The 20,676-nt window shown below is 35.4% G+C and overlaps 1 protein-coding gene across 1 annotated transcript; it reads right to left on the bottom strand.

Moving 5' to 3' along the window:
- Positions 1–6,960: 6,960 nt before the first annotated feature.
- LOTGIDRAFT_158857 (hypothetical protein) lies at positions 6,961–20,486 on the bottom strand (the record flags this gene model as incomplete). Its single annotated transcript, XM_009052277.1, has 4 exons — positions 6,961–7,205; positions 13,767–13,973; positions 15,225–15,324; positions 20,067–20,486. The coding sequence occupies 4 exons, from the start codon at positions 20,484–20,486 to the stop codon at positions 6,961–6,963; spliced, it is 972 nt and encodes a 323-aa protein (XP_009050525.1).
- Between the last annotated feature and the right edge of the window lie 190 nt (positions 20,487–20,676).

Genomic DNA, 20,676 nt, shown 5'->3' with positions numbered 1-20,676 from the left:
TCCTGATGAATTTGGTGTGAGTGTGTGCAAACACCCAAGGAAGAACCCTATTGAAAATTAGACAAATCGAAAAATATTTGATATGAGTCATTGTCCTTTTTACTCGTTCACTTTATTATGAAAATGTGTTGTGTACACGATAGAGAGCTCGTACTTGATGGATTTTGCTAACATTTGGTGTCGATATGTGTTATCACCTAATGAAGAAAATCCGACAAATCGGAAAATATTTGCTTTGAGTTATTGCCCTAGTTCTTGAAAACACGTTCAATTTGTATTGATTGTGGACACGATAGAAAGTTGTTGTCTCCACGGTGGGTTCGTTTTGCCGTATTGCCCAACTCCATCAGCCCAACTCCACAAAAACGACTTGCTAAACGAAACTAAAGGTTTCTGAAAAAATCCGGAAATTTTAATGTTTTAGTTATAATTTGGACCTGTTAGGGAAATCGAAACTATAGTTTTATGGTAAAATCTGGAATAAAATAAATACCATGTACAAACGATCAGAACCGTAATACAAAATACATAAATTAATAAAACGAAACAGGACAAGTTCAATAAATAAAATATTGGTCATAACTTGCAAGAGTTGTGTCCCTTTAATGCGTGCCTATAACGTCACCCACGTGCTAGAAAAAATGGCAACTGAAATGTCTAAAAGTGAAAATCTTCTGAATAGTAAATCAGAATTATTTAGCGAGGAGAAGTTTAGAATTCTCGTATTAGATGTGCCCTATAATTCGACAGTGGCTCAACTCTCACCGGTTCCAGATAAGTCCCAGAATGTCCTGCTGGACAAGGTAGAAGCTAGATTTGATTGGCTCCACACTACCGTCGGCAGTTGGTGACAAAAATAGACGAACCTGCAATTGTTTAGAAAAAATGACAGTTCAGACATCGGATGGATCCACAGGAAAATAAGTATTGCGGAATCTAAAACCGTGAGCGGTGAGGGTTATATTTTGAAAACTCAGTATTGTCATCATAATAGGGAAAAGTATGCCTCTGTAAAAAGACACAGTACGAAAGCTGTTAAATAAGTAAAGTAGTATAAAAAAAACTTACTCTCGAAATATTCCATTTACTGACGACTTGGTTACCATTATAATTGTGGGCGTATTACGATAGCCATTGCTATTTAAATATTTTTGCTAAAATACCTCAAACTAATTCAAATTCTTGATATGTTCTGTAAACCCGATACGCTTATAGGTCATACCTTGAACCACATAGTTATTTAACCTCTATGAAAATAAAGCACTTGATCTCAATGTGAAAATCAATATGTAACTATTTAAATTGCAATCCACGTGGTCAACATTCAAAGTCAATGGGATAAACATGAGACAGTAACCCAGTGAAAATGACCTGTTAACAGAAATAGGCTACTGCTACTTTTCTGAATACAAAGCTAAATTCTTCTTCTACGAAAGCCGGACTGCGACACTCTTTCGTATAATGATTTGAATGTTGATAGATTAATGAATCTCAAGAATCTAATTATAATACTATCAATGGGTAACCTTAATGTTTTCACTTAATGATACTTATTTTCCTGAATTCATTAAAAGAGATCAATTTATTTTAAAGGGGCATTATGCTATTTTTTTATTATATGAAACATTGTTAATATACTAAAATTTATTTCGATCTGAAATAAATTTCGTTATCATGGCACCGACCAAGGTTGGCTGTAGAAATAAGTAAGCCTAAAGATAAAAGGAAAGTAATCACACATTTAAAACCAGAGTTATTTCCCTTTATGAATGCCTGTCAATCATTCTATTTACGACCAGTAGGCCTACAGTCACGTTTATTACGCTTAAAAGAATTTAAGGATAATTAATTTTGTTAAATTTAACCAAAACCCTACCCTTCCACCGCTAAAATAGAGTTGAATCTGCCGTTTGTTTTTCTATTTATATTTGAAGGTGGTCATCGAGGTGATAATTTTGCCAGGCCTATAGAGTTAATTTAGTCGACTCCTGTAATGGTTATTATACTATCAACCTGTTGCAGCTTTAATTTTTGGTATTGTTTTCTGTATTGGTAATTCGGCGGTCAACCTGTCGCAGCTATATTGTTTTATATTGTCTTTATAATGTATGAAAGACGATTGCACGTACTTGTGATTGTTTTTGAGCATCAAATATTCTATAGAAACATTAATTTACCGAACGTCTGAAACCGAACAGTTTAATATATGCGCCCATATACGATTTAGACCGGCGACAACTCTAGAACTCAATATAATTGTTTTGTCTTTATCAATGTCCAATAATAATAAATGTTATTTACTTCTATGTATGCAACTGATCAACCTAAATGTGTTTTAAAAGTTATGATCAAAAATAGAGCGTATAATTATATAGCAGTTTGATCATTGTTTTGGTATATGGCCTTCAAACGGCTCAATATTTTTTAGCTGAAACCATCCGAATAAGTAGGAGGCATATTAATTGTCTACAATTTAACGTTTAGTTTTCCAAAACCAACGAAGAAACATACCGACGTTAGAATGTTTACATAAACCTTTTAACTATATTTGGTGTTCTAAAATGAACTACAAGATGCTTCAAGTTTAAACTTTGAGATTAGCCAAGGGACACACTTCTTTATATTCTGGTGTATAGTATTCATGAATGTGAGAAAATAAATAATTCCAAATCCCAAAAAACACAATATGTCCCTTTAAGAACAATCATAATCAAGCTCTTATCACAATTGACAATTATAATAGACATGTAAACTCATTTACTTTAAGTAAATGGATAAAATCAATTTTCCTCAATCAAGTATGTAAATTGAAAGCTAAAATAAATTTAACCACTTTGAAAGGTGAATTTTAACGAAAAATATATGACATGTTCAATCCATATCCATTCAAAATACATTGCTTAAACATAACAATAATGTTGGAATTATACCCGTTCACTGCTCATCGCGGTGGGGGGAATCTTCAAAATGCGAAAATCTCGTGATCCTTGAATATACAAAAAAGCACGTGCACTAAGGGTATAAAACATGTTGAATGCCACGAATGACACAGCAACAAGACGAACAAGCTCTGGTAATGGTGGTAAGTGGTATGGGGACACGTACAGCGACATTAACAGAGCCATATTTTGAAAGAGTTTGGACAACTGGGTCTTTTAAATACGTAGTAATATATCTCCTACGTATTCCTAAGGTTTCAAGATATCGAGCAATTATAAAGCCAAACACCAACACTAGTCCAAACTTAATTTACAAATACAATTAGTACTGTCCTTTTTAATTAACCCTTTTAAATAAATTCAGTTTTATCAAGAGGATACATAGATATAAATAGCACACTTTACAAATATTTATTTACATTATACATCATTAACATTATAATAACAAACATAGTAAAAATGACACAAATTCGATTTGATCAATAAAAATGAACCTCAATGTGGACAATAAAACTAACATTACAGTTTTTTTTAACAATATTTCATTATTGTGGATTTAGTGGTACAATGTACAAAATATATATATGCAATACAGAAAAAAGCATAATGCTTATTCGAATCTGCCTCGCTGAGTAAAATACATACATACACAAATATATTTCATAAGTTCCATAACCAGTGGTGGTGAATATCAAGCTAGTAGTTGTATGGTGTCAGACTTGTAGTGCTGAGTATCAAGCTAGCTGTATAGTGTCAAATTAGTAGTTGCTGGTGTCTAATCGGTATTGGTAAGTATCAAACCAGGAGTGGTAAGTATCAAACTAGTATTCTTAAGTATCAAGCTAATATTGGTAAGTATCAAACCAGTATTGGTAAGTATCAAACCAGTAGTGGTAAGTTTCAAACTAGTATTCTTAAGAATCAAACTTGTGGTGGTATCAAGCTAGTAATTGTATGGTGTCAGACTAGTAGTGGTAAGTATCAAATTAGTTTTAGTAAGTATCAAGCTTGTAGTTTTATGGTGTCAGACTAATAGTGGTAAGTATCAAATTAGTATTAGTAAGTATCAAGCTTGTAGTTTTATGGTGTCAGACTAGTAGTGGTAAGTATCAAATTAGTATTAGTAAGTATCAAGCTTGTAGTTGTATGGTGTCAGACTAATAGTGGTAAGTATCAAATAGGTATTAGTAAGTATCAAGCTAGTATTTGTATAGTGTCCGACTAGTAGTGGTAAGTATCAAATTAGTATTAGTAAGTATCAAGCTTGTAGTTGTATGGTGTCAGACTAGTAAGTATCGAACTAGACTAACAGTTGTGGGATATCAAGCTTGTACTAGGAGTGGTAATTTACAAAGTACCTCAGTGATGTGTACGAGACCTATGATAATATCTATATCATATACCAAAATAATAAAATTATAAGAACTGTATTTTATCTTTATTTCGCTAAAAATTAAAGTCACAAATTCCAAGAATTTTTTTATTTACACTCCAAAAAATATTTTGTTGAACGAGTTTTTATTATGTACCAAGAAATGTTAATATTTATGTTACAAAAAAAATTCTTGAAAATTCTCTATTATTATGTTCCAAGAATTTTAGTTAAATACCAAGACGTTAAAATCATGTTGCAAGATATTATTTTTTATGGTCCAAGATTCATGTGATCATTCGGGATTCACGTGACCACAAAAACTTATGACGTCAGCGCTAAAACTATATCAATGAGTTATATAACTCACTGGTTTTATCCTGAGCTTATCTGATTTCATTTGGAGCTTCGTTAATCTGATACGTCTATTGAAAGTGCCGACAACGGAGAACGGCCGCCATTTTATTAGAGGTCAATAACTTTCACAATATATTATAACGCAAAGAGAAGGAAAACACAATGTGTTTCACCGGGGCTGTGCCCTCAAATTGTATCAAATAAATCTAAGCTATCTTTGTAACCAATTAAAATATTTGGCCGTATATAATCAGTGAAAGGTTGCCCCAATCCCCGAACCGGCAGTAAAACGCTAAGCTACCGAGGATAACCTCCCCACCCTTTGGACCATAAATAAAACAAACTTATCACATCAAAATCGAATTAGATGTCTTCTCCGCCATCCTAAGTCTCCGTGTTAATTACACATTTTAGTTGGGAATTGTACTCCTTCAGAGCTCCCGGACTGTTTAAGGTAAGATATGTTAGGGGGAGTATGTTTTCAATGTGGTATGGTATTGGAAGCCAGTGGAGGTCATAAAATACAGCGGTAATATTAGTATGAGTTTTAGTGAGGGATATCATTCTGGCAGTTTTATTTTGAATAAGTGTGAGTGATTTAGCTAAGAGTCCATACAGTAGTGAATTACAGTAATCTAGTTTTGATTTGATTTGTTAGTTGTTTGCTAATCAATGTAGGATCCTCTACATGACATGATGTATAGATGAAAGTGACAAGATTTACATATAGTAGATATCTGATATTTCATATCCATATTACTATCAAATTTAACGCCCAAATATTAACTACATCATTTGCATTGATTTTTGGGTCACCGAAGTCGCTTAGCTCAACGATCAGATGATTCAACTTTACATTGTTAAAAGTTGGAAATTGACCCCAATGTTTATCTATGCCTTTCCTTGTAACTGTTATACATCTTATTTGATCGATAGTTGATCAGGGTGCACACGAAACCTGTCTATGCCTGTTTTCATCCGAGAAGTGGTCCGATAAAGATTGTTTATAGGATTATTGTTTTCTTGAATAGTAAATGTTGAGTATTGAGACCCTAATACCTTATGAAAAATTTATAAACGTTAAATTTACCAATCAATATTATAAATTTTATTATTCCCGATAAGACAATAGGTAGATAATATAAAAATATAAATACGTGTTCTGAAAGTTGCCCAAAACGATTGTTTAGCATTTAAGAATATTTCAAAAATCTTAGATATTACATTTACAATGCCAGCTAGCAAAGTAAATATTATTTTAATGTGTCAAAGATAGACCTTTTTGAATAAAACAAAAAACAAACAATTTTTTTATTAACTCATGCTTATTCTATAGACAACAAGTTTTGATTCGTGAGCTTGTACTAATAATTAGTCAAGGATGATTCCTATCTAACTTTGAGAAAAGCGGGAAGCTTTGGACCAAGTTTTACGGGATAAATTTGACGCGAAAGTGCCAAGTTGGTCAGACCTCATTTCATTTTTAGACTCCTAACTTCAAAAACAAAAACGTTGTCATCTATTTAAGTCGCAGTCACAAATCACACGAAAGTTGTAGTATGTATTAGGTAATATCATTGCAAATCCCATCCAATCACTTATTTTAGGTTTTCTTTGTTGTGTGATCCGTTTAGATTGCCACGATTTACCATTTCTCAGAAATTTAAGGTTTGTAATACGAGTCGATTATTATGTTCTGAAACGATTCGTTGTGCTCGTATGCTGCCTTTTCACGTGTCAATTCCATGTGCCACGGTCTGAATTTCCTCTCGGATACGATTACAAACGTTCCAATAGAATTTTTTCGCTTGGTTAGGTCATGATCTGAAACGATCGGAATCCGATCGGGTTCCCATAAAAGGGATAATCTGAAAACTACTGATAAGTTCCAATACGTTCACGCTCTGTAAATTGTGGTTGCGATGTCTTTGACAATCATAGTTGAAGTTGATCCGATTTGTGTTACGACTTGACCCGACCGGTAAATATTTCTAAGATCGATGATTTAGATCAACAAGATATGTGGGAGTACGATTAGATTAGATCAGTTGCGTTTTGTTACGATACAGTAGGATCTGAGAGGATGATCCCGATCGTGTTGACTGATCATAGAAAATATTGTTCTGTAAGCGCAATTTTCACGACTGACCTTAAGATTTGATTGGTTAATAACGATAAATCCATGATTTCAATCTTGCCGAGAATCGTGATAGTGAGCACCTATCATAAAGGAATTTATTAGTTCTAGGAGCAAGATTTATTAAATGTTATCCTGGATATTAAGTGTTCACTTTAACCAATCGGTTCAAATACCATCAACTGACGAAAAGTAAGATATTTGTCCGATCTTGGACTCAAAAATATAAATCTTGAAGAGAAACTGACTCCTGGTTGGTTACATGATGTTATATTGTAGACTAGCAGACCAATTGCTTCAGTATCTTTGTAACATATTCGGCTTCCATTAAATGTTTCTATATTGCAATGTCCATTATCACTGAACCTTAACTCGAATCCTGCCAGTCTATTCTTCATGGCTGAAAAAAATAATAAAATAAATGAGAATTCAACTTAATAAACAATATGGATAAAGATCACAATTTTAGTGTGTTTGCGCATGCATTTCAAAACACAAGTGTAACGGTGTAAAATTAGTTCTGAGGCATCACATGTAAATTTGACATTCTTTTAAAATAGAATTTATCTTACGAAGAACTTACTCTAGAAATAAGGTCCAAGTAGGGCCAGCATAAAATTTTTAAGTAAGAACTTTCAGAGTTATTTATTTCAGAGTAATTTGTTATTGGTTGTGAAGCTCGACTAACATTAAAAGATTTCTGTAATATGTTCCTATCGCACATCGAAGATTTGGCAAGCCTACAACAAGCGTATGCTGTATGTCGAATACGTTATGAGTAAGGTTTGTGTAAGCGTAGTAAGGGGAGAACGTATAAACATAGGCTATTACTTGCACAAAATTTTCGACGCATGCTTTTATACTCAAACCCTTATTTTTATTTTTAACCTATGAAGAACGTGCTTTGAACCTATTTATTTCCAATGCAGACATATTTGATCGTGAATTAATAGTTCTTTCTAAATAATTAAAGTACCCGATATTTATTTTACATCCCCTAATTGCCAATTTAAGTAGCTAGGTAATACATGCGCGAAACGTATGATCCATACGTAGTTATACGTCGAAGATTTTGTGCATGTATATTCGTAATAATCTCTATATTCAAAATGAGACATAAATTATGAGAATAAATTATACAAATAGTTTATACATATAGTTATAACATGCTAAGTTAATCTGTTATTACTTCAACTATAAAACATGAACTATACAACTATTGGACATTTATTAGACATTATACTTTGGAATATATACTATTTAAAAAATCTTGACTAAAATATTGGATAAGTTCTCTAGTTGTTCGGCATGACTATTAAATAAACTATACATTTTAGAGGTGGAAGGGTATTGATAATAATATGAATTTAGATACTCTTTTCTCTTATAAGAATGGTAGTTATATGGGAATATGTAATGAAATTCATAACCAAATTCTTCAGTCGGACACAGATTACATCTTTTTTTCTCTTTCAATATTTCTACCTATACCAGCTTCAAGTCTATGACTCCTACATCTCAAATTACAACAATTAAAACTTGAAGGCAAACTGATAAAATATTCTTCAAACTGATGATTAATACTTTCATCACTGGTACATATTGATATCAGCCAATTCTTAACATATTGGTCTTGTAATCTTGTGGATACAGGCCTAATTTGTTTTAACTATTTAGCATCAATATACTATGATTCATTTTCCCATATATATAAATACCCTGAGTCGCACAAGTAATTTTCAACAACAACACAGAATCATCCAATCTGAACCAATCCATCTACCAGCTACTACGACTACCAACAACTACCTAGTTTGCGATATCAGCATCCATTGGAAGCGAACGTTAACTTGTCATCTACCAACCAACCACAATTAATTGCAAGTTTACTGATATTTATACTTTTGGCACTGTCTTTGAAAATGTCTGTCACAGAATGGACGGACGGAATGCTTCGTACTTCAGAATCACACCAAAGAAGACCCAATAATGAGAGACAGAAAAATTAACAAATTTATTTAGCCGGCAACAACACATATACATATACAGTAAATTTAATAAAAGTAGACATAAAATATACAAAACCAGCCAAATTTCAGTTCATAATTATACTCCATCTTGCAATTACTCCGCCATTAATAATGACAGATTACAAGTTGCACATAACGTAGTAACCACATATATAGAGATACAGATACACCATAAACAAAGGTCGTCTACAGTCGTGTCTCAGCAATTCGTTTCTAGTACGTCAGATAGACAAAGAAATGTCTTTTTGCGTCAGCCAGACAACATTTCTAACACCATTAGATGAATACTTACTTATATAATTGTCATCCAGACTATTAGTACCATTTTAAAAGTTACCATAGAACTATCCATGTCAGCTATCAACTAACGATCACTATTCGAAGCCTACATCACAAAAGAAGAGCTGAGGAAACTGGAAAATGGATTTATATCAAGACATCAGAATGAGCCATGAAACTAAATATCTCAAGCCTTATTGTGGATGCCGCCGTAGTCCAAATTACGCACCAACACATCGATACCGATAAGATATGTAATAAAGAAAATGTTCACAAACACAGTTCAATACAATAAAATATATGTCTTAATACATATCTTGTTCATAAACATATTTCAGTACAAATATAGGCCTAATATGTGTTGTTGTTAAACACATGTCAAATATAGACTCAAAATTACCTCCAAAAGGTCATTCCGAAAGTATCGGCGTAGTAACTAAACCAGTACCTCCAAAGGGTCATTCCGAAAGTATTGACGAATTAAGTACCACCAAAGTTTCAGTAAACATATAACCATGATCTCATATATATCAGCATATATCCACATCATAACATAGTTCTCTAAGGAATACACATTCAATAACTTAATACAAGCTAGTTAGTCGAATGTTCTATCTTATATAACTTAAATATAAGTCGAATGTTCAACTTGACTATTCTAACTTGAATACAAATCGAATGTTCTAACTTGACTTTTACAAAATTTAAAAATAACAATCAAAAGACACAACTCACAAATATAATAATCCGAAGGTACAATATGGAATCCTAACTGAATTGACCCATTTGCAAAATGTCAAAACTAATTGACAATCTAAACTCCTGACAACAATATACACATGACAACATAAAGACATTGTAACCTAAACATAAGATTAATATAATAACGTACGGAAAATCTAAACACAACATTCCTTACAAGATAATACATAAATATATTAAAAACTTACAACTTGTGAGAAACTATGGTCGTAAAAATACATATTAAAAAGTTTGGTCTAAATCCTTAAAATGGCGGTAAGAGAAACTATTTCAAGGCAGTGTGCAAAAACTTGACATTTGACCTAGCTAGAATACGACCTTAACAATCAGGATCATTTACCAACAAAATATTTTCAAGACATAAATATTTATCTTAACTGAAAATGACACTGCCGTATATACCCATACTTTGAAACTATTAAACTTACACGTCAATACATTCTAGATTAACTAGAACCAAACATTATTCACATAAATATACACCATGATAACCTAGTCTATATAAACAATAAAACAAACTTTAAAGATACTGACTTCCTTAAAGAGGGGATACACCAACAATACAAATCTAACACGACTTTAAGAAAATGTCACTCATCTGATTATATCTCATCAATTTTACGTTGGTTGGCATCCTCTGGTTTCTATGTTGCTAACCTTTCCTGCAGTGAGTTTACCTGATTGAAGTCTATAGCCTCAGCAAATTCCTGAAGCTTATTTGAGTCCCATCTAATGCTGGTGAAATCTACTGGTTGGTGCACTTTCTCCTTTGATCGTAATAGTAATTGATTGTTCAGTATTATTATCGTCAAATGTAGGCAGATGCTAACCAAATCGCCATGATATGACAGAACCTTTGGAGGAAATGGTATTTAATTGTCGTTGGTATAATATATAGACACAGCTTTATGGAACAACAATCACTGGTTAAAGTTTTATGCAACGTTTCGACGTGTTTCCTTCGTCGTCCCCAGGCACATAATGAGAAGAAGTGATGGGCAAACTATATCTCTACCAATGATTTTCAAGACTTGAAAACCAAGCATCAGAAGACCAACAACCTTCTTGGCCAAAAAATCAAAATCTCACAACAAACCAAATTTGACAACTTAAGAAGTTGGAAAAACCATTCAGAGAATTTATTAAAACCAGACCACAACCAAAAAAATGAATTCCTAACCAAAACTGTCATCAACCTAAGCCAGAAAAATCTCACAGACGAGCAGATAAACTTCCTCTCCCGAGGCCTAAAGTTTTCACCCGTTACCAAACTCAAAAACCATGAAGACTTCATCGTCAACATTGAACGTGGCTTACACCAATTAGCACCAGGCGGTCATATCAACTATCTGAGACACCAAGTGACAGAGATCCTCGCTAAAAACAAGATACAACCTAACAACTTAACCAAAGTTCAGAGGGATGCACTCACTGACCTCAGACAAGATATTAAGATCACCATTCTACCAGTAGACAAGGGAAAAGCCACAGTCATCATGGATAAGAAAGAGTACCAGGAAACTGTCACAGAACTACTTAGTGATGCGAAAACTTACAGAAGACTCCGTAAAAACCCAACGAGCATATACAAAGACAGGTTGGACAAGAATCTAAACGAACTTGAATCCAGTAACCAAATTACCAATCAACTTAAATTTAAACTGAGATCAAGCCGTTACCCACGTTCACCATATGCCAGAGCAACAATTAACATCCACAAAAACCCCATCAAAGCTCGGCTACTCATATGCTCTCGGGATTCTGTCTTCTATAACATCGCCCAACATCTTAGCAGAATCTTGGAACCTTTGGGGAAAACAGCTAACTCATTCATTAAAGACTCAGAAGAATTTGTCACAAAATTGAAAGATCACAGGGAAGATGTACTCATATGGTGTTTCACCAATGTCCCATGTACAGATGTGCTGAGTATCATCAGAGATAAGATATCTAAAATAGAGACCCCACTAGATACTACACTTACTACAGACAGCATCGTCGATCTCATTCAGATGTGTATGTCCTCTACCTACTTCACATGGGGAGATGACATCTATGAACAAATCCACGGTCTACCTATGGGAAGCCCCTTGTCACCATTGATTACTGAAATCTATATGACAGCCTTTGAGGAAAAGACCACGGAAACTTCTCCGATCTCACCAATCTGCTGGTTCCGGAAAGTTGATGACACCTTTGTCATGCTTAGAGCTGAAGATGACCCTTCAGCTCTACTTCAGCATCTTAATGGTCAGCATAAGAGGATGAATTTCACCATGGAAGCAGAAGAAGATGACTCTATACCCTTTCTGGATGTGAAAGTTAAGCGGTTAGGAGGTCAGTTGAAGACACGCGTCTCCAGGAAACCTACACATATAAGATCAGTATGTGAAGTACCAATCCAACAACCCTCAACATGTCAAAAGGGCAGCCATCACAGCACTGGTCAGAAGAGCGAAAGGGATTTGTGACCCAAAATACTTTCAACAAGAATTACAACACATCAAGAAAGTATTTTGCTTGCGCAACGACTACCCCCAGCCTATGTACATCAAGCTTTTCGATCAGTATTAATGGCAAAACCAACCAACCAACAGCCTAATCCCAACAGGCCATCAACCCGCTTAGCTATCCCATTCATCGGAAAGGCATCATACCAAATCAAGAAGATCCTGAAAACGTCAGTAGGCATTGAAACAGTGTTCTATGGCAACTCAACGCTTAAAGATTTGCTCAGAGCCAATGGTAAATTGAATCCCTCCAACAACCAAAAACCTAAGGGATGTCTACCAAGTTGAGTGCTCCTGTGGAAGTTCTTATATAGGGGAAACAAAGAGACCCCTTGATGTTCGAATCAAAGACCATCAAAACAAGCCCGGCAATGAAGGAACATCTGCTGTAGCTGAACATCTTGCTATGGGAAGAAAAACAGGACATAAAGTCAACTTTGGCAACACCAACATACTGACAAATAATAAGTACATAGATAAAACCAGGAGACTTCATGAAGCTATCAACATCAGAAGATATCAGCCTGACCTTAACATAGATGAAGGTGTTCGTTTATCGCATGCATATGATAAACTTGTAATTATTCATATTCATAAATGTATTCAATTTAATAAAATTTTTCAACTTTAACCATAATTTAATTATTTGAAACAATGTAATTTCTATTAATAAAAGACTCCATTACTTGCAATAGTTATTTATTTAATCTTCAATTAATCTTTTTTAATTCACTTATTTATCTCAATTATTTTACTTAATCAGCCTGTATGTTATTTTAAGAATTATGTACCTCTTATTGTACCTGTTAAAATTTATGTAATGTATCAATAAACCATTTATCTCTTGTGTGTTCTTAATAATAAGCATTAATGTTTATATAGTTTGCCCATCACTTCTTCTCATTATGTGACTGAGGACGACAGGGGAAACACGTCGAAACGTTGCATAAAACTTTAACCAGTGATTGTTGTTCCATAAAGCTGTGTCTATATATCGTACTCACAATTGCTAAATGCCATTCAAAGACTTTAGTCGTTGGTATAAGTTATCTATAAGTTTTTAAAGCGTTCTCTGTAGGTTAATATCACGTTTTGTATACGTGCAATATATTGTAAATACACTAGGAATACGCCCAAAATTTAAATATAAAAAAGATACGTCGATAGTTCAGCGTTTTAGAAAAATTTTGTTGCACCCGCTTACGCTGACTAAATCGTCAAGGTGTGACAGGCCCTTTAGTGTCGTTAGCGCAACCGGAATGACATTCTCGCTACATTTACATAGGCATATATAAAATTGACTTTTAAGACAAAGTATGGTACAGTTGATAATTTCTTTGGCTTAAATTTCCATTACAAGTTTGACATAGATGTACTTACCTACGTCACCATCTCTATTGTATAGAACGACGGATTGAAAATTGTATATTTTCTCTAAATCAACACACCACCATTCTATGTCAGAATTCTGGGTATGAACCATTTCCGTTAACCGTCCGTCAACGGCATTACATGGTGCGAATTTGTTTTTCAACATACTGCTACTATTAACAGGTTTATTTAAAGCAATGTTCTCTACAAAAGTTCCTGAAATAAAACATCCATTGTCTCTATAATTCAACGGCTAAAATCAAATTATATTTGCTCAATATTAGCTAATATCATACATTACCAAATACTCTTATTTCAAATCAAAAGACAGATAAATCAAGTGTTTTTGTTTTTCATTTTAGAAAAACTGGATGAAAATATAAATTTTATAATGTTACCACGCTGGCTTCAATATAATATAATTGATAATATGTACTCATAAATATGTTTTCTATCAACGTAGTCATTTCTGATAAATGTTTATCTTTCAAATATAAGCTGAAGATTTTGAATCTAGCTACGGGCCTGAACCAGATATCATAATTGACCCCAAATCCAAGACAATTATATAGAATAGTTGATTAACTAATAGTAAATTCTAACAGTGGGCCTAACAACATTCTTCCTGGACATGAATCGGCATCTACTGTGGCTCAAAGATTCAATCAGTACTTCAACGACAGGATCTTGAAAATAAGACAACATAACATCATAATAGAGCTCACAGGTACGTCCATCGACTAACAATATAACACCCACTCTTTCCACGTTTCAACCGTACACCGAAGATAAATTGACTATTAACATCAACCAAATCAAAAAAAAATTTGTGAACTTGATCCATTACCAACATGGCTTCTAAAAGATATTATTGATATTTTCATCACTCCAATATTGTAAATCCATCCTTTAAGACAGACATTTTCCCAGATTAACTGAAAGAAGCAGTCATAAGACCATTGATATGTAAAAGAACATTAACTCCCAATTTTCTTAACAACTACAGGCCTGTAAGCAACCTCAATTATGTATCAGACATAAATTTTGATTAACGGAATTGTCTTGCTTGTACGGATTTTTATGTGTCTTCAGCAACACCAGTGGATATAGTTTACCTCGACGTCTCCAAAACGTTCGTCTCGGTACCACACGAAAAGCTATTGAGAAAGTTAGACAGCAATGGTAACGTTCTAAAATGGATCTCGTACGATTTAATGGAAACCAATGGCATATAAAAAGGTCTTATTTCTCTAGAATCATAGAACAGCAATAAAAACAACTTACGTTTAAACGCATCCAAATATAAAACCATCTACTTTGGAAATAGAAAACCACACGATCCGTACAAAATGAGAATGACCCAAAGAGATAACCCTGGAAGAAACAGACCAAGGAACATAGACCCGACGCAAAAGTTCTCGATATATATTTAAGGACAAGTAAACAAGTCTGATTAGGAGATCTTACCATTTCCTAGACTGTGATTCCTATTTAGAATACTGTAATATAGCATGAGCACACCGTCTACAAAAAACATGGGTATTGAGAAGAAGAACAAAACCCACCCCTAAATTGAAAAAAATTAGATTATGAGGAAATACTTGATAAATGCGCAAGAGGTTTTAAATACAGTCCAGAATACAAAACAGGACAAATTCTAGAATTTAAAGTTGAAGAGGAACTTCTGCCGTACAGCAATAAAAAGCAACTTTGTCATCTATACAGTAGTGGATCGCTGGAATGGCCTGTAGAAGGAAGTCAAGGCACCTTGATTCTTTTAAATCCTCATAGGACACAAATGAAAACAAATTCTCTACAACACTGCCTTCCCACTACCGCAAGCAAAGTTTCCAGTAATTGGTTCCGGATCTTCAACACTCGTTGATACGTATGTGAGTGGTCTGTCGTTCACAACAGACTGTACCTCTTTAACAAGTGTCTGCATTTCATTCAGATCTATGAGCGCTCTACGTAACACCTTCTTGATTACCATTTTCACCACACCAATCAACCGTTCATACATTCCACCCCAGTGAGGAGATTTTGCAGGAATGTGCCTCATGTAGATAACTTTGTTGTTGGTAAGATGATTCTGTACAGCTGGTTTATCCAAACAGTTAAAAAGCTTGGTTATTTCTTCATCAGCTTTCAGGAACGTGGCAGCGTTGTCACAAAGTATCAAACTGGGAATACCATACATAGTGGTGTGTCTGCGAAATGCCTGCAAAAACTGATCTGTAGACATGTCAGTTACAACTTCTAGGTTTACGTTTCGTGTTGTGCTACATGTAAATAGACAAATGTAACACTTGACTTTCTTTCCGCCATTCTTTACCATCAGATGGCTCGTAAAGTCGATACCAACCGTTGAAAATGGTTTAAGGCGGTTGAGACGAAAATCTGGTAAGGCTGGAGATGGAGGAAGTCTGAAGGACTTACCAACATGGTAACGACAAATAACACATCGCCGTAGAACTCTGGATACTTCACTACGTGCTGCTGGTAACCAAAAACGTCTTCGTAAAGCTGTGACAATTGAGCTTACTCCTGCATGTAGTTGAGAAGAATGTACTGATTTAACCAATAGTTCCGTTAAATGGGTCTTCCTGGATATCAGAATCGGTAATTTTGCATCTTTGTGGAGCTTGGCATGCTCGAGTCTGCCGGGGGCGACAATCAGGTTACCCAAGTTGAGTCTCAAACACAGTTGACGAACTAGTTGAGGCCTGGTCTTTGCAGAATTTGACTTCTTGAGTAAGTATGCGAGTTCAACTGGAAAACATTCTTTTTGGTGAGCTTCAAGAATGCTGAATTCAGCTCGTTGAATTTCTTCTGTTGAAGGAACTGGAATAACACTTAGCGTGATATCACGATGCTGACTGGTAACCAGATGACGCTGTTTTAAGTTTTGTATGAATCGTTGAACATATACCACTATTCGAAGCAGTTTTTCATAAGAACTGTATCTGGAGACATCAAGAAGCTGGCTAAGTGTACCATTTGAACCACTTTCATTTGAAGCAACAGTAGATAAACATATGTTACCATTTGAATTTGGTTCGTCAGGATCAGCAATAACAGGTTCAGGCCATTTTTCAGGATAAGGCAACCAGTCGGGTCCGGAAAACCATAATCTTCATTCGATGAATTGATCTGCTGTACAACCTCTTGATGGCAAGTCAGCTGGATTTTCTTCTGACCTGACATGATTCCATTTTCTGACATCTGACAAACGTTGAATCTCATCAAGACGATTTCTTACAAAAATGTCCAGTTTCTTGGTTGATGACAACCATGAGAGACATATGCTAGATTCTGTCCAGTAGAACTGTTCAACTACTTTGTAATCCTTGGAAATAATATCCATCAACGATCGAGATAATCTACAACCAATCACCCTAGCAACCAGTTCCCATCTTGGTACGGTGTATTGACGTTTCGAAGATGCGGTTTTGAACTTGGAGGCAATCAAGCAGACCTTATCTTTTTTGACGGAGATACAGTACACTTGCAGCTGCAACATTTGGACTTGCATCACAGAACGTGTGTAGCTGTATGGGTATATCTTTATCGAAGTCGACGAATCTTTGAATTCGTATTGTTGATGCTGCTTCGATGTTCAACGCAATATCATGGTACTCAAGATGGAGATGAGCAGGGAGAGGTGTATCTCACTCATAATTCTTCTTCCATAGTACTGAGATGAAATTCTTCGCTCTGACAGTAACTGGAGACAGGAATCCCAATGGATCAAACGTTGAGGAGGCCGAACTTAAAGCTGCACGTTTGGTAAACTTATCTTGTGAAAATGGAACGATTGTTTTCTTCGGGAATGAAATAGTATCTTCGTGATGATTCCATACCATACCAAGTAAAGCAGTATACTCTTTCGTAGATCCAGTACCATCTTGCTTGATTATATTTTGAAGCGATTCTAGATTAGTTGACCATTGACGTAGGTTCATATCCGCTTCGCTCATAATCTGACGTGCTGAATGATAATACTGGATGGCTGTATATTCATCATCTTGACCACTTAGAACGTTGTCGCAGTATAGTTTGCTTTTGAGATCTGCTGCAACCTGTGATTTGAAATTGTCTGGATCCGCTACATACTTAGACAAGTGGTAGATAACTGTTGAGTTCAATATGAATGGTGAACCACCGAAGAAAACAGGTATATCTGTAGACTTTAATTGGTTTGGTTGGATCTCCATCTGTATACCAAAGGAATCTAACATAATCACGATCAGGTTCAAACAGCTTAATTCTCAAAAAAGCCTTCTGGTCAGCAACCAGAGCGTATCTGTTCAGTCGAAATCTTTGTAACAGTTCAAATAATGGTTGAAGTAAACAAGGTCCTGTATGGAGACAGTCGTTGAGAGACGTTCTTCCAGCATTGGCAGCATAGACGACTCTTAAAGGAGTTGTTTCACTCTCTGGACGAAGAACAAAAAGGTGGCTTAAGTAATGAGCACCCGCTTCCTTCCAAGGCACTTCATCTGGAACTGGTTCAACATAGTTCTTTTCGAGTTGATCTTGAATTATTTTGGAGTATGGTTCCCAAAGTTGAAGTTTCAGGAGTCTGTTCTTGACCTGTTCCAATCTGCTGAGAGCAATCGGCTGATTGGACTGTATTGTTGGTTGATTGTCTAACCATGGTAGTGGAGCGTAATATGTTCCGTTACGATACTCTATTTGATGAATCTCTCTAAAAATTCAGAGTCCGTCTGGTCGTCGAACGGTTCAATATCCAAAGATTCAATCTGCAGTGACTTGTTTACCTTGTCGTGTAATTAAAAGTCTGTATGATCTGTGGATATCCATTCAACGTCATCATGTCCAGAAGATTCTACCATAAACAAGATAACCCAAACTGGATGCTTGTACCATCGGAAACCCGAGAATGATTTCAGGTTTAAGGAATTTCCAGACGGAGTCCAAACCAATCAGTATATGGACATCAAAATGTTGATCGAATTTGTTCGCCAATCGTAGTTGTTTCAGATGATCTTTATGTAGACATTCTGACCATGCATTGCAGCTAATGGGTTGTACAATCTCATCTTTGAATAAAACAGATTGGAACGTCCACCAAAAGAGTCGATGAGAATACGCAGTACCATATGGAACCAATCTGAGATTTCTGGCATGTTGTGACTTGATATAGGTCAATGTTGAACCTTCATCAAAGAAGAAGTTAGTTTCTAACGTAGTTGGATCATTCTTTACCGGAGCAACAGCAGTCTTCAGTAATACTGGGGCTAAGCAAGACTGCAGTTCTGGTAACTTGTAAGAATAGGTCTGTGATTGTGGAGAACTAACATCTGACAATGGATCAGCTAAACTTTCTGTACCCGTAAAAGCTGCGTTCGTTGTACCAGTCCGTGCAGAAGGTGCAGTTCTTTGTGACTTCCCTGATGTAGACGCAGACCGTAGTATATTCGAACCATGAATTGCTGTATGATGAGATTCCTTACATATTGAGCACCTCCAATGTGAAGGACAGTTTTCAATTGAATGAGAATCTTTAAGACAGTTCATACACCGATTATGTGACTTGGCAGCTTTGACACGATCATCGACAGAAAGTGTGCACTGGAATGTGTTGTGTTGACCACCACAAAATTGACAAAGACGAGCTGGTCTCTTGAAAAGTTTGGTTTTGAAAGATCTTGAAGACTGAGTGGATGACGTAGCTGGCATGGTTGTTGCACTACCTGATGGAAGAGTTTCTGGTTTGACAGCTGTTGTCGGCTTGCTTGAAATAGTCTTGACTTTCTGTTGACTTATGGTGGTGATCTGCTCCAATTTCTTGACCTCGGCATGTATAATGTCCATCAGCTCCATAAGAAGTGGATTATCATCGGTATACGTCTCGAGAATTGTCGTTAGAACATCAGCTGGAAGCTTTTCCATTAGAATTGGAACGTAGAATTCCCCATAATGGTCAGGTAACAACTGTAATGTCTCCAGAGATCGGATATCACCAATGACTGCATCATAAAATGCTCTTAAAGATGAAGCATTATACTGTGGTTTCAAAATGTTAACCAAAGCAAGACAATGAGAATTTTTGATGAGAGTACGATTACCATAATTGTCCTGAAGTGTCTGTACCAAGAGAGCATAGTTGTCGTTACTGACTTGGATACCCTCAATACGTTTCTTGACAGATGAACTCAGCTGACCTTTCAGATAGTTGAACTTTGTGACATCAGATATATCCTTACAGCTATGAATTTCACTTTCGAATACATCCCAAAAGCTATACCATTTGCGTTGATCACCATCAAATGTAGGAAGTACTATCTTTGGTAGTTTGACAGATGAGTGCTGCGCTGATTTGGTAGCGGCTAATGAAGAAAGTTGACTTGTTTTTTCAAGAGCATGTAGGAAATCATCAATGCGGGCTAACAGCAATGAATGATTATCTGATATTATATCACATTCTTCAAAATCATATTCAGAGCTCTGATCATCTTTCATTTGAATAAGGAGATCTTGAATTTTGTCATCATATTCTTGAAGTCTGTGTTTGGCATTCACAAGCTTGTCTTTGACAACGTATAAAGTCTTTAAATCAGGCTCTTCACTGTCGATTATGGCATTCACTCGTCGATCTTCTTTCGTAAACAAACTTCTCAAAGTAGCTCGTTTTCGTACGAATCGTTTGTGGGTTTCGGACAGGTTCTCTGTAACATCTGACGTTTCGCCATCTTTTGGCATCTTGAATGTGAATTTTAACGTACGTGAAGACAAAGAAAAACAAAAATGGATTATGTTGACCAAAATTCTTCCTAAATAATTCGATGCTGACTGTCTATGGTGCGTTTTCGAACGTCTGTGGATGAAAAGAATCCTGACTTCTGCCGCCTACATGTGGTATAAACTGACGCTCACATCTTCCATCTCTCTG

The sequence above is a fragment of the Lottia gigantea genome (assembly GCF_000327385.1).
Source record: "Lottia gigantea unplaced genomic scaffold LOTGIsca_18, whole genome shotgun sequence".
NCBI lineage: Eukaryota > Metazoa > Mollusca > Gastropoda > Lottiidae > Lottia > Lottia gigantea.
This window is presented reverse-complemented; position numbering and strand designations above follow the sequence as displayed.